A 12,251-nucleotide genomic window follows, 5' to 3' on the forward strand; every position below is an offset into this window, starting at 1 on the left:
CTCCACTGCACATTTTCCTCTGGGGAAGTGATGAGAGAACAAACACGTAACAGATGTTGGTCACATTGCTTAATACACTACTAGAAGTCTGACACTAAGGTGATGAGCGCGGCATAAGATCCTACACAGAACAGAATATTAATACGTTGCTGTTCAGCAGAGGGCAGACACATGCATGAGACTGTTCTAAGGCACAGATCTCCCTTCTGTACCCTCTCACCTTCCTCTGTACTGCCATGGCTGGAGATATAATTTATGCTGATTTAAATATTCCTGGAGCCAGTTCCTCTTCAAGACCACCACAACGATCTCAGCACCTCAGTAAGTGGATTTTGTTTCCTATTTTTGTTCTGATATGGTCAGTTTTTGGTTAGAAATTCCGTTTTTTCTAAGATATTTTGTGTTTGGCTTGCAGCACAGATAGCTTAGAGAAGCTGTGTCCAAAGCCAAGAAGCAGCTCTGTGCTTTACGTATGGTGGGACTTAGCTAATGTGAAATTCTGTACCACCCTCAGCATTTGGTAACTGCATTCCGTTAAGGTGATCTAGTGCACTTTAGTTTGTGTCACAGAAAACTTCATAGCCACTGACAGTGTAAACATGCAAATACAAGTGCAATACCATCCAGCTGTGCTTTGTATGACACCTTCCTACTTATTTCAGACATATTTGGAGCATACCAGTAAACCATTGAAGTAACAATACATAGCATAATGGGTTCTAGTGAGGGGCAGAGAGCAGCATATGGGGTGAGTCAGAGGAAGAATGATTGAGCACGGGGGAGGTGGGGAGCTTGTAGAATAGAATTTAATGGTTGTGTTATAGAGAAGGTTCAAATCCACATAGGTCTGATAGAAGAGGTGGAATCTGAAGCTAGGTAGGGAGCCAGTTCTGTGCAGAGGGTCAGGAAGAAGGTGGCAGATGGTAGGTACTGAGGGCAGGGGTGGATTTAGGGGGCAGGCAACCCAGGTGATCGGGCATGGGGGGCACCAGGCTCGGGGTGAAATTGGCTACAAATGCAATAAAAATAAGGTATTCAAAAGTTTAACAAATGGGGGAAGGGGCCGACGACTTTCCTCGCCTGTGGTGCCATTTGGTCTAGGGCCAGCCCTGACTGTGGGGGCAGGAGGGAAGAGAGTCTGCTAGCCTGTAGGGAGAGCGAAGCCCAGTGTCTGAGGAATGTAGGAACTCGAATTACGGGGCTGCCAACCTTGCGTTTTAGTTTCTACTGACGTGAAGATCTGAAGTAGATTTTTTTTTACGGACACAGTAAACTTTTCACTACCATCACTAAAAATACCATAAACAATACAATAATGTCACAGAAGTGTGTACTCACTTGCGATAGTCTGTACACAGGAACTCGGAATTATGCCGTTGTTTTAGCTGCAGTTAATTGATCAGTCGGGTTCTTTGGGCAGGTGAAATAATAGAAAACAGGAAACTGATAAAGTCCTGGTCAGTGCAGTTTTTTGATAAAAGAAGTGATTCTGAGTGATGCCAATCAATGTCAAAATACATGTTTTATTTCTACCCAATTTCATGGACATTTTCATGTATTTACGGGTTTACGGACAGTGTTAAAATTGTACATTTTTTACTGACTGTCCATAAATGTATGGACGTAGTTACTGGGACCAAAGAAGAGGAAGAAAGGAGAAGAACCTGGCCAAGGAGAGGTGGGGGTGGGAATGACAGAGCTAATGAAGGGGATTTTTCTACTGGATGCTGAAACGACACAAAACCAGGAAAGCTCTCCAGGGACAGAGATGATGTGTTCTGTTTGTGAGTGTAGGACAGACAGCGAGTTATTGCACCATAGCTCAGCTGAAGCGTGGAGAGTCGGGAGTTAGGGGGGATGAGGACAATGACGCATTATCAATGTTTTAGGAATATTTAAAATACAAGGAACCACATGTTGCAATTTAACTTAATGGCTGTAGTCTGAATATCAGAAATAATTTGTGATTCCCCTGAAAAATTATATTAAATGAATTAAAAATATTGATGCTTTGGAGGCTGTTTGGGAAAGAATAATGTAAATATTAAATAGCTATTTTACAGTGTATTTTCTGTAAGTACAGTAAGGTTACAGATTTACTTGAAGGAAAAAAGAACTTACAAGGCGGGAGGGTGACGAAGTCTCACATCCTAGGCTGTGTTTGGAATTTAGCCAGAGCAGCGGGAAGTAGCAATGTCATCTGGGTTCCTCTACCTGGCCCAGTCTGGTCAGGACGTCTTTCAAGATCAGGATGATGAAGGCCCAATGGGGTAGCAGTGGATCTCAGGGTCTTAGGAGATGGTCCGCGTGGCAACCATGATGGTAACGCTTGCTGTAGTGGTTGCTGGCAGACAGCTTCTTCTCGGCTTTCTCTTTTCCATACCCCTCCCCCAAAAGTTCTTTTAAGGACCCCGAAACAGAGTGGTGGGTGGAATAGTCCATCCCCTCAGTATTTTATTTACCAGTTAAGCCTATTTTCTGACATGTCAAGGTTGGTTCATTAATTTCCAGTCCCACACTCCTCCTGTTTACCAAACAGGATCTTAACACAGGCCTTGATTTGTATCCGTAGGGTTTTTTGTTTGAATGAGTTGTCTTTCCATCTCCCTTCTGCACCTCTTCCTATCACCATTCATTATTACAGGTTATTGTGACATGTAACAAACTTTCTCACCTCTCACATTTGAGCTCACAATTAAGGTAAATTTGTATAGTTTTTACTGATGTGAAGATCTGAAGCTGATTTTTTTTTACTGACACGATAAACTTTTTACTGACATCACTAAAAATACCATAAACAATACAGTAATGTCACAAAGTGTGTACTCACTCACGATATTCTGTGCAGAGAAATTTGGAATTATGCAGTTGTTTTAGCTGCAGTTTATTGATCAATCGGGTTCTTTGGGCAGGTGCAATAATAGAAAACAGGAAATTGATGAAGTCATGGCCGGTGCAGTCTTATGATACAAGAGATGATTCTGAACTATGCCAATCCATGACAAAATACAATGCTTTATTTCTATCCAATTTCACAGACATTTTCATTTATTTACATGTTTACGGACAGTGTTAAAATGGTACTTTTTTTACTGACGCTCTGTAAATTTACAGACGATTGGCAACCCTGCTCAGTTCTCAGAACAACACTCACATGGTCATGGTATATCATGAAACATAGCGTGGCTGGGGAGCCTGGTCTATTAGGGCGTGTTTGTGGGCCTGGAGCAAAATCTGAAACTGGAACTCTCCACGCTTCCGTGTTTCATCCAATAACCCTATTGTTCCACAGGTTTGGGGACACACTCAAATAGGAGGTGTGGAGCAATCTACCCTTGTTAGCATCGCCTCTGGGTGGCCCTGCAACCCATCAATGAGAAGAGGGGAATGAGACACCCAAACTGCAATTCTATGAGACCCACAGTGGGTGACATTTCAGAATCAAAATACTGCATTTTGAGGGTATTCGTTTTTTTGACAAAAAGAAATCAACATTTTCTAGAGAAAGCAAACGCTTTTAGCAAAAAAAGGAAAAAAAGAGAAAATTTCAGTCCCAAATTCAATTTTCTATCGAAAAATAGTTTTGATGGAAAATGTAACCATCCATATGCACTATATTTAGCTTAGGCTCTCGCTGACATATAGACAAACCCATTGCCTACAACAGAGCAGCATGTGTGTAACTGTGATGCAGAGCCTAGTTCTCCATTGCCTTATTCCTTCCTATGCTAACAGTGCTGATGCATCAGCCAGAGATTTACTCTGCAGCCATACGGTCAAATAGCTCTGATAGAGTAAATAGCTAGGATCATTAGTAAAGATGGCTGTAATTTTTAGAATTCTGAAATTTCAAAATTTGAAAAACCAAATTGGAAAAAATATTCAGCAAAACACTTGCAAACTTTTTGACCCGGGGCGCGTGCGTGCGTGTGTGTGTGTGTGTGTGTGTGTGTGTGTGTGTGAGTGAGGGGGCTTCAGTGGGGCAAAAATTTTAAAATTTCGAAAAAATTGGGAACACTTTTTGGACTGCTTATTATTAATTCTCTTCCCGGTTCCCACGACCTCTCATCTTTAGTTCTTTTCTCAACATTCAAAAATGGTTTGATTTACTCGGGTGGCCCAGAGGTGACAGGGCCTCTGGATGACAGGCTTAGTATTATTTTTATTACAGGAGCACCAGTCATGACTGGGGACTCGTTGTGCTAGGCGCTGCACAAACATTTGGTCTTTCAACAAGACCATTTATGAACTAAGGCCCCAGTCCTGCTAACACTTACACACACACACACACTTTATTTTTTTCATATAACTGGTCCTGTTGAAATCAGTTGGACTACTTATGAGCTTAAAGTTAAGGGCAGGCACAAGTATTGTCACCCCTCTGCTCAGTGACAGCAGACAGTGGAGCCTGCCCTGTTGTTTTGACACTGGAGAAGAATTCAGTGAGCTGGAGGCTGGGTATTTTCTCGGTGCAATCTGTTTATTTACACCAGATACACCAGTCCTGGAATGGACGTGCTCACAGATGACATGCAAACAGACCCTTTTTTTCAGGAATCTCAAACCAAATACCAATGCCTGGTTCCCGGGAAGCAGCTCTGCCCCAAGATGTGACTCTAGTCAGAGAAATTAAGGCAGAGAGCAAACTGCCCTGCCAGTGCAATAGCTCCCCCACAAAGTAACTATACCACAAAATGAACAATAACATCGCATTTCTTCAAAGACTGACCAGTGCTCACACACTGCAGGGAAAGGAATTTATCTGACCGTGTGTAACAGCACCACCTGGTGACTCCTGACATACCAGCGTTTATAGAACTGGGATCTACATAAATGGGACAAAACACACAGGGGAATGGCTGTGTAGAATGAGTGAGGGAGGGTCGTCCATGCAGAAGGGACAGTGTGGAAAAAGGTGTGAAGGTGATTCTAGGATAAATGGGTGAAAGATGCTGCCTTTGTTAAAGTTGCCCCTCGTGTTATATGGAGAGGAGGGGAACTCCCGTGTAAGGAGGCTGCAATTGGCTCCAGAGAAGAAGTTTCATTATTTCTCACACTGCTGCTGATGGTGTTTCTCACAACATTGTCTCTTCTAGGTTCCCCTCCATGTCCTCGGTGGCATCATATCGCTGTACGGGTCGGATGGGCTGGGAACATTGTCCTGACAATAGCTGTGATAGTGCTGGGGGTTTGGGGTAAGTAGCTCCAATCTATTTATCCGTTTGGGTTTAATGGTGCACCAACTCGGAATGAATATTCCATTCCGGATTCCAGTCCATTTGCGAATGAAATCCTAGACATTACATCACCACCCAGGGCCAAATGTTACAGGCACAAAGTGCAGTTAAGAGCTGAGACCTGTGTGATCCAGGTGAGACATGTTTACTGTTACATGTGGACAAAAGACAGAAATGCCACCTATACTGTGTAGTGAATGGGATTCTCTCTTCCTCTATCCGCACCCTAGCAGTGATGAATACTACACTGTTTGATCATTTTACACCCTCCACAATTGGTTTTTTTAATCTCTAAATAGCTGCAATAGAAGTGATTATTATTGACGCTGATGCTGTTTTGAAGTTTCCCAGTTGCACGTCCCATGTGAAGGACAGACCGGAGGAGCTCAGAATACATCGGAAAAGAATGAAACCAGAATCGTCAATAGCACTGAATGCAGCTCCTGCCTGGAGGATTTCCGGTCTCGCTTGAAACCAATTCTCTGTGAACCCCACAATGGCAGCATGGCAGGTGACCACAGCTCCTACTGTCCCAGAGCCATGAGTCGCTCTCCCTTAAAGATTTTGCAAAAATCTTGCTGTGACTAAAACCCCAGTAACCATGTTAAAGGGACACTGTAAGCTTGAAATACATTGGACCAGATTCTCATTCATACTGAGGCCCCTTACATTACTCCAGTGCTGCGATCCCAAAGCATTCAAAAACCATGAGTCAGGCCCTAAAAAATCATGAGATTGGCTTACGGTAGGAAAATTAGACATTTTGGGTTCTTTAGATTTGCCTTCTGATTTCTGAGCCTGTAGGTTGCACATGGGTCATGCTGTCAAACTTTTCTCTGCAATTATGACAGATGGAAACTTTCTTTAATGAAACAGAGTCTCACATAATCCCATGACTCCGGGAGCTGGGCTTGAAAGAAAACACCAAACTTCACAAGAAGTGAGATAAAAATACGAGAGATGGCAACATGTTCAAAGTGACAGTGTAAAGGGGGCTAACCATGGGAGTAAACTTTCATATTTTAGTCAAAGTGTTCAGGAGGAGGAAGGTTATTTCAACAATAACTAGAAAAGTAAAAATGCAACAAGTTTTCTGCAAAGATTTTCGTTTTGAAAAAAGGCCATTTTTGTGTCAATCAAGTCTCCTGGTAACTGCAGCAGGAAAACAATGTTCAGACAGCAGGTGATTTTTCAGTAGATGGGGCACTTTTAAATATGCTGTAATGCTTTAGGTTTGGTTCTGATGTACTATGCACCCCAAACGCCTCTGTCTTTTTTTTTGTTTTCATCACCCCACTTGGTGGGTGCAAGATAAATGCTGTGGCTGCGTCTTTCTGTACCAATAGGATTATTTCACTCTCCCTGTCATCCTGCTGCTCTTTGTGTAGCTCCAGCTATTTATACTGGTAGCTCTTTGGGGCAGAGACTGTCTTACCATGTGTATGTGCAGCATCTACCCCAGTGGGGCCCTATCCAGGCTTGTGGCCTCTCTGTCCTACTATAATATTAATTATTGATTATTATTGATTTGTATTGCGGCAGGAGCAAAAGGCTCAGTTGTGGACCAGGCCCCATTGTGTCAGGTGCTGTAAAAAACATATACAAAGACAGCGCCTGCCCCAGAGTTTACAATCTAAGTACAGCAAATTAATTCTCAGCTGTTTGTGCAGGGGAGCAGCGGTGACATCTAGTGGTGAGAGTAATTCCCATTGCTGGAATACAGGCAGCTATACTCTTAGTGTAATAATACCATGTCTGTAGAGGTTGGATCACAGAGTTTTTTACAAACTATGTAGCACTCTCAGGAATCATTTCCCCCACTTCTGAAATGCAGCCATCTCTGGGGTGAAACTCAACAGCTGTTCAGCAGCACACAGCAAGGCTGATGACTGGAAGGTAACTAATATAATGCCAATTTTTAAAAAGGGCTCCAGTGTGATCCTGGCAATTACATCCTGGTGAGCCTGACTTCAGTACTGGGCAAACTGGTAGAAACGACAGTGAAGACTAGAATTAACAAACACGTAGATAACCATGATGTGTTGGGGAAGTGTCAACAGGGCTTTTGTCAAGGGAATTCTCCATGGGAGTCAGCAAGCAGGTGGATGAGGGAGATCCAGTCAATATCGTGTGCTTGGATTTGCTGAAAGCCTTTGACAGGGTCCCTCACCAAAGGCTCTTATGGTAATAAAGTAGCCCTGGGATAAGAGGGGAGGTCCTGTCAGGATCAGTAACTGCTTGAAAGAGGAAACAAAGGGTAGGAATAAATGGTCAGTTTTCACAGGTGAGAGCGTAAATAGCAGCATCTGGCAAGGATCTGTACTGGGACCAGCAATGTCAAACATATTCATGAAGTGGCAAAGTTTGCAGAATTTACAACATTATTCAAGGTAGTTAAGGCGAAAGCTGCCTGTGAGGAGTTGCTGAGGGAGCTCTCACAAGTGGGTGACTTGGTAACAAAATGGCAGATGAAAATCACTATTGATAAGTGCAAGGTAGTACAGACTGGGAAAATAATCCCAACTATACCAATGCACTGATGGGTTTTTAATGAGCTGTTATGACTCAAAAAAGAGATCTTGGGGTCACTTGGGATAGTTTTATAAAAGCTTCCACTTAATATGCAATAATGGTCAAAAAGGCCGACAGTATGTTAGGAACTGTTAGGAAAGGGATAGAAAATAAGACAGAAAATATCATCATGTCTCTGTATAAATCCATGGAGTGCCCACACCTTGAATGCTCTGTACAGTTCTGGTCACCCCAGCTCCAAAAGGATATAGTGGACCTGGAAAACAAAGATGACAGGACACGAATGAGGTGGAAAAAGTGACTAGAGACGTGTTATTTACCCTTCCCACAATGCAGAAAACAGGGGTCACCCAATGACATTAATGGACAGCAAGTTAATACGAGGGGAAATATTTTTTCACCTGAGACACAACTAACCTGTGGAACTCATTGCCAGGGGATGTTGTGATGGCCAAAGAACTGGGTAACTGGGCTATAAATAAATAAATAAATTCATGAAAGCTAAATCCATCACTGGCTATTAGCCAAGCTGGTCAGGGATACAACCCTGTGACTGGTGCCATGCTGACCCTCCGATTACCTGCAGCTGGGAGTGAACGATGGGTGGATCACTCCATAGTTACCCTGCTCTGTGCACTCCCCTGCAGCTCTGGTACGGGCACTGTCAGAGACAGGACACTGAGCCGTCTGGACAGTGGGCAGAGCCCACATGGACGCTCTTATGTTCTTAGTGACCCAGGTGGGTCTTGCTTTAGTTCTCAGCAGAACCATGGCACCAGCAGTGGCACAGCGCCCCTACTGCCAGGCTGGGCACTGGGTTCAGTTCTGCCTTAATAGGGGGTGTTCCTCCTCCGCACGCCGTCACCGTATTGTTTGTTTCAACGCTGAGTTCCCTCGAGGTCTCCCGTCGGAGCACAGGCTGGGCCTGTCTCTGCTCAGCTTTTATGATCTGACCCGGTCAAACCCCAGGAATTACATTTTACTGCATCAATCCAGCCAGTCCCAGCCAGTGATTCCTGCACTGAGCCCAGAACTTGTGAGTGAGTCGGAGTAGATCTTTAGTAAGAGAGCAACACTTCAAGCGAATTCTCTCTTCTCTGACCCCCCAGCTCAGCTAGTGGCCCATAGTCCGGACCTACAGCATCCCCTGCTGTTTGAGTACTGACCCCTGAGAAAAACCCTCGCTGGTACACCGAGGCTGAAGGCTCTTTTCATGCCTGTAGGAGAAAACTTAAGCAATATCTCGGACTAGAGCTGATACCTGCAAACCTAGTTCATGAAAAATATGAAAAGAAATAAAAGTTTGATGTCCTTTGAAGGACGTAGAAAAGTGACAGTCCGTCCTCTCTTTTCTAATGGAGGGAAATGTTAAAAGTGTTTAAATCCCCTCCAAAACTGAATGAAATCCTCTCTCCCCCCCTCCCCCCCCCAAAAAAAATCAGTATTTCCATTTTGAGTCTCCTCACCCTACCAAAAAAATGAAAAATTTCAGCCAAACTAAAAACTTTCATTGTGGTCACCTTGGCATTTTCCATTAAAAATCAGCTTTGAACAGGAGTTTTCAGCCAGCCAGAGTTTGAGTTTTCAGAACTAACGACACCTCTGTTCCCATCTCTCTCACCAGAGGGCTCCGGGTGCAAACTCTGCCCCAGGGACTGGCAGCTGCATGGGGACAAGTGCTACTGGCTGTCTAAAGAACATAAAGCCTGGACTGGGAGCCGTGAGGACTGCTCGCAGAAGAGCTCTCGCATGCTGGTGATCCAGACCCAGGAGGAGATGGTAACAAAATACAGGATCATAAACCTCCAGCTGGAGAGAGACAGGAGTCACTGAGCACAGTCCCAGTGCAGCGGGTTTATATCCAGCCTGCCTCGACCCCCCGCCTCATTTCTCCTTGTCCCCCAGTTCATCAAACGCCCACTGGGGTGTTTTCTCCCCTTCTTGGAGCCTAGCTTATGAACACAGAGTTCAGAGCAAGAACACCACAGATTTTCCAGCCCTGACGTCCCTTCCCAACTGGCTCCTGCAGCCTTTGCACCCCTAAGGGCTGCCTTGTAGCTGCACCCGGCCTTTACCTCTGTCTAGGGGCGCCTAGTCACAGGTGAGACTGAACCCAGGACCCCCTTAAAGGGCCAGCTCAGCCTGTGACCCCCAGGCCTGGTACTGGTGTTACCACGTTTGCACAGAGAGAGCCACATTTCCTGCCCCTGCCCTGGGACTCTGCCCGCCCAGGGGAGAGGGTGAATTAGCTCAGGTGTGGATGGGTTCTCCAGCTGCAATCATGGGCAGAGCCACTGTAGCCAAGAGCAGGTATGGAACGGGAGCGCTCAGGGAATTCTAGCCCGTTACGGCACATTCACCCCAGCCCTCGGCTTTGCACTTCCCAGGATTTCATACAGGATGTGATACGAGGTGCAAATCAGGTCTGGACTGGACTTAAAGTGACACCCCCGGAGAGGACATGGACCTGGGTGGATGGTTCCCGCTTGGATCAAACACTGTGAGTGCTGCCTGAGGTTTGCTATGCTTTGGGAAAGCTCTCATTGTATAACTTGCTCATTTTAAATGTACCACGTCTGTCTGTCAGAGGTACTTACCTGCCATGTCACTGTGGTCCCTGAGCACCTCACAATCGTCAGTGAATTAATCCTCACAACACCCCCGTGAGGCAGGGCAGTGCTGTTCTCCACATTTGACAGGTGGGTAAACTGAGGCACAAGGTGACTAAGTGACTTGCCCTAGGTCGCACCAGGCATCTGTGGCAGAGCAGGAATTGAACCCAGGCCTCACAGGCTAGCGCCCAAACCCCTGGACCCCACTTGCTCTGTCACACCCCTACTTCCTCTGAGAGTGGGGGGAGTTGACAGTCACCGTGTATAAGAAAGGTGCTGCTGATCCCACCGCTGCTAGGCAAGGAGGGGGGGGGGCATCAGTACAATGTTTGCTAGGGCAGTGGTGATGGGGGCACCCCATGAGAGGTGATCCCTAGGACCCTGCAGTGCTGTATGGGCTGAGCTGGGCTCCTGGGTTTTACACCTTGCCCCAGGCCTTTTGACTCCCAGGGTCAGACTGCAGGGGAAAGGTGCTGATATCTCCCAGGCACTAGCCACTTGTGGGGCCAAAATGAGTCGCCGCTCCCAGGAAATTGGGCCAATCCTCATCATGTGATAACCACTCTCCTTTCTCACCTTCAGACAGCCTTGACATTTCATTTATCTTCAATAGAGAGCTGAGTGGACATCCCACTGTGATGCATGTGGCAGTTTGCTCTCCCAGAGCGATTACTTCAGGCTCTCTGCAAACTCAGGCAGACTTGCTGCATTTGTTAGAGCTGGGTCACATTGTGCAGGTTTTCTTCCAATCCATAAGGGCCCGAGAGTTTGTTTCCAAAGGAAAGTGGAAACGCGGGAGCACAAGAGGGCAGCTTCTCCAGAAAAAGCACCAGTGGCTGACCCACTGTGATTCAACCCAGGTCCTTGCGAGAGACAGCCAAACTCACCCCCTCTCGTCCTGCAGTGCCTTTATCAACAGAAGCTCTGTAGGAAAATTACAGAGGAAGGACAATGCTGGGGAGCCAAGTTTCCCGTTAGAGTGACGGTTGAGGAGAAATAGCTGCTGCTGGGGCCGTCTCTTGTTAAAGGGAAGCACAATGACAGTGACTGTCGCTTCTTTCTGCAGCTTCCAAGTCTTGGGCTCTGCTGAAGGGAGCAGCTGTGGAACACTGAAAGGCAGCCGGATTCACTCTGAGACGTGCGATGCTGAACTCAAATGGATCTGCCAAAAAGAAGCTGTTGTGATATAAGCAGTGGGACGCAGGATCTGGATTTGTAATGCAAAGTGCCCAGCTTTAGTCTCACACGGGCTAGATTGCGGCTTTAGGCAGAGCTGTGAGGCAGGGCAGAGTATAATGCACATCACACCAGGACGCAGCGGGACTCAGGCACGCTCTAAATCACAGTTCCTCCTCGGCTTCCTGCTGACTCCTAGGTGCAGTAAAGGGACTGGCACATTTCCCCTAAACCAGCTGTAACTTACCCCCCAGCCGCCCCTTCTAAGTCCCACATTTGGGGTTTTTCTTAGAGCCCTGGCTCCTGGAATCCTGCGAGTGGGCCAGTCTCAGCACTCATGGTTTTCTTAGGATGGGCAGACAAAGGGGAGTCTTTGACCCTAGCAGAGAACGCTAGAAACCATGCCTGCCAATGGCTCACCACCCAGACGGGCAATAAAAAGAACTCAGCGTTCAGCATTTTTAAGTCTCGTGATTTTTAAGTGGATCTCTCAGTTTTGAGGCCTGACTCATTTGTAACTCGTGTTTATCAATACAGCAGGTCACCGAACACGCTGCCCGCCTGCAGGGAGGGAGCAAACAGTCACACCAGCTCCGCTTACTGCTGTGCAGCTGGAGCCAACGTCCAGGTAACCCCGGAGAGCTGCAGGGCACTGTTGTTATACTCTGCGGGGCCCAAGGGCTCCACTACTCTA

The 12,251-nt window shown here is 46.1% G+C and overlaps 1 protein-coding gene across 1 annotated transcript; it reads left to right on the forward strand.

The window, feature by feature from the left end:
- The first annotated feature begins 236 nt into the window (after positions 1 to 236).
- LOC137153516 (killer cell lectin-like receptor subfamily B member 1B allele C) lies at positions 237 to 12,009 on the forward strand. The gene is made up of 6 exons (XM_067548969.1): positions 237 to 321; positions 5,097 to 5,195; positions 5,581 to 5,748; positions 9,394 to 9,548; positions 10,157 to 10,269; positions 11,448 to 12,009. The coding sequence occupies exons 1-6, from the start codon at positions 237 to 239 to the stop codon at positions 11,569 to 11,571; spliced, it is 744 nt and encodes a 247-aa protein (XP_067405070.1). The 3' UTR covers positions 11,572 to 12,009.
- Positions 12,010 to 12,251: the final 242 nt, after the last annotated feature.

The sequence above is a fragment of the Emydura macquarii genome, unplaced genomic scaffold (assembly GCF_026122565.2).
Source record: "Emydura macquarii macquarii isolate MOO-44397 ecotype Brisbane River unplaced genomic scaffold, CSIRO-AGI_Emac_v2 contig_246, whole genome shotgun sequence".
NCBI lineage: Eukaryota > Metazoa > Chordata > Testudines > Chelidae > Emydura > Emydura macquarii.